The sequence below is a fragment of the Sphaeroforma arctica genome, assembly GCF_001186125.1.
Source record: "Sphaeroforma arctica JP610 unplaced genomic scaffold supercont1.200, whole genome shotgun sequence".
Lineage (NCBI taxonomy): Eukaryota > Ichthyosporea > Ichthyophonida > Sphaeroforma > Sphaeroforma arctica.
The window spans coordinates 1-1,240 of record NW_014040358.1 but is presented as its reverse complement, the minus strand read 5'-3'; the positions used below and the strand labels follow the sequence as shown (position 1 = coordinate 1,240).

At 39.0% G+C, this 1,240-nt stretch overlaps 1 protein-coding gene across 1 annotated transcript in view; it reads right to left on the bottom strand.

Annotated features, from left to right (window-relative positions):
* The window catches only part of SARC_03775 (hypothetical protein), a 6,042-nt gene extending 5,403 nt beyond the window's left edge, over positions 1 to 639 (bottom strand). Inside the window, exon 1 of the mRNA XM_014302414.1 lies at positions 187 to 639. Within this exon, the coding sequence (XP_014157889.1) occupies positions 187 to 572 (386 nt within the window). The 5' untranslated portion in view covers positions 573 to 639. The remainder of the gene's footprint in view (positions 1 to 186) is intronic.
* Positions 640 to 1,240: the final 601 nt, after the last annotated feature.

Genomic DNA, 1,240 nt, shown 5'->3' with positions numbered 1-1,240 from the left:
CCATATATATATATATATACATATACATATATATACATATACATATATATGTGTGTGTGTGCGTGTGTGATCGTGCTCACGTGTGTGTGTTTGTGTGATCGTGCGCACATGTGTGTGTGTGTGTAGTTGTGCGTGTGCGAGTGCGTGTCTCTGCTTCTGCTCATAAATATTTCGAAATTAATTTACCTAACTGCTCCTCCCCACGCATAAATTCCTAGGAGCGTGTTCGCTACAAGCCTTGCTTTCGGCCCACATGTTTCTTCCAGCACGGCAGCGTAGGTCGTTTGACCCGTATATTTCGAGCTCACCATCAGCATTTTAAGCACAACGACGGCCAATACGCCTAGCAGGGCGAGGTAAGCTACTGCAAGTACTAATCCAGCCTGATTCACTGCAAACGGCAGTGTGAGTTGACCTGCACCTAGGACACCTAACAACAGTGTGGCAGTAGACGCGACTAGTCCAACTTTCCCATCACCACATACTACGTGGTCTGTGTGATCTCTACCGCTGCCCGAGCGAGCACGCGGCAACAGTGCTTCATTCTGCTCGTCTCTGTTCTCAAGTGGCATTATGTATTGTGATAAGTGTAGATGCAATAATCTTCCTAGCAGGATTTGACTTTAACATAGGTATAATTATTATGTGTTTATAAACATATATAGACATATATACATACAAATATGTATATGTACATACAGACAAACAACTTTTTGCGTTCAACTTTCAGGAGGCTCTGCTTTTTTTCTGAAAGGGTAGAATGTATTGGTTTGCCAGGAGGTTTGGGCGGTAGATTTGATTATTTTCCCGGCTCTGTGCATCCATAGGCGCACAAAAACTGTGAAATGATTCGCAATGCATATTTTTGTATTTGAAATACGTCATCATGATTACCATAGACTTTTTTCAAAATATTTACATACATGCGCAGCTATGGTCTATAGTTTCTCTTAAAATAATATTTAGATGAATGCCTGAATCAGCCCTCTTGTAAATCTTGTGATGAAAGCTATTACAAAATCAACTAATACTAGGCCCGCGCTAGTGCCATGCGCGAAAGGTTCAGAGAAATACTGCCGGGAGCGAATCGTGTAGACTATATATGTGTATGTGTATATGAATATGAATATGTATATATATATGTTATAGATATATATGTGTATGTGTATATGAATATGAATATGTATATATATATGTTATAGATATAGATATATATATATATTTGTATGTGAATATGAAT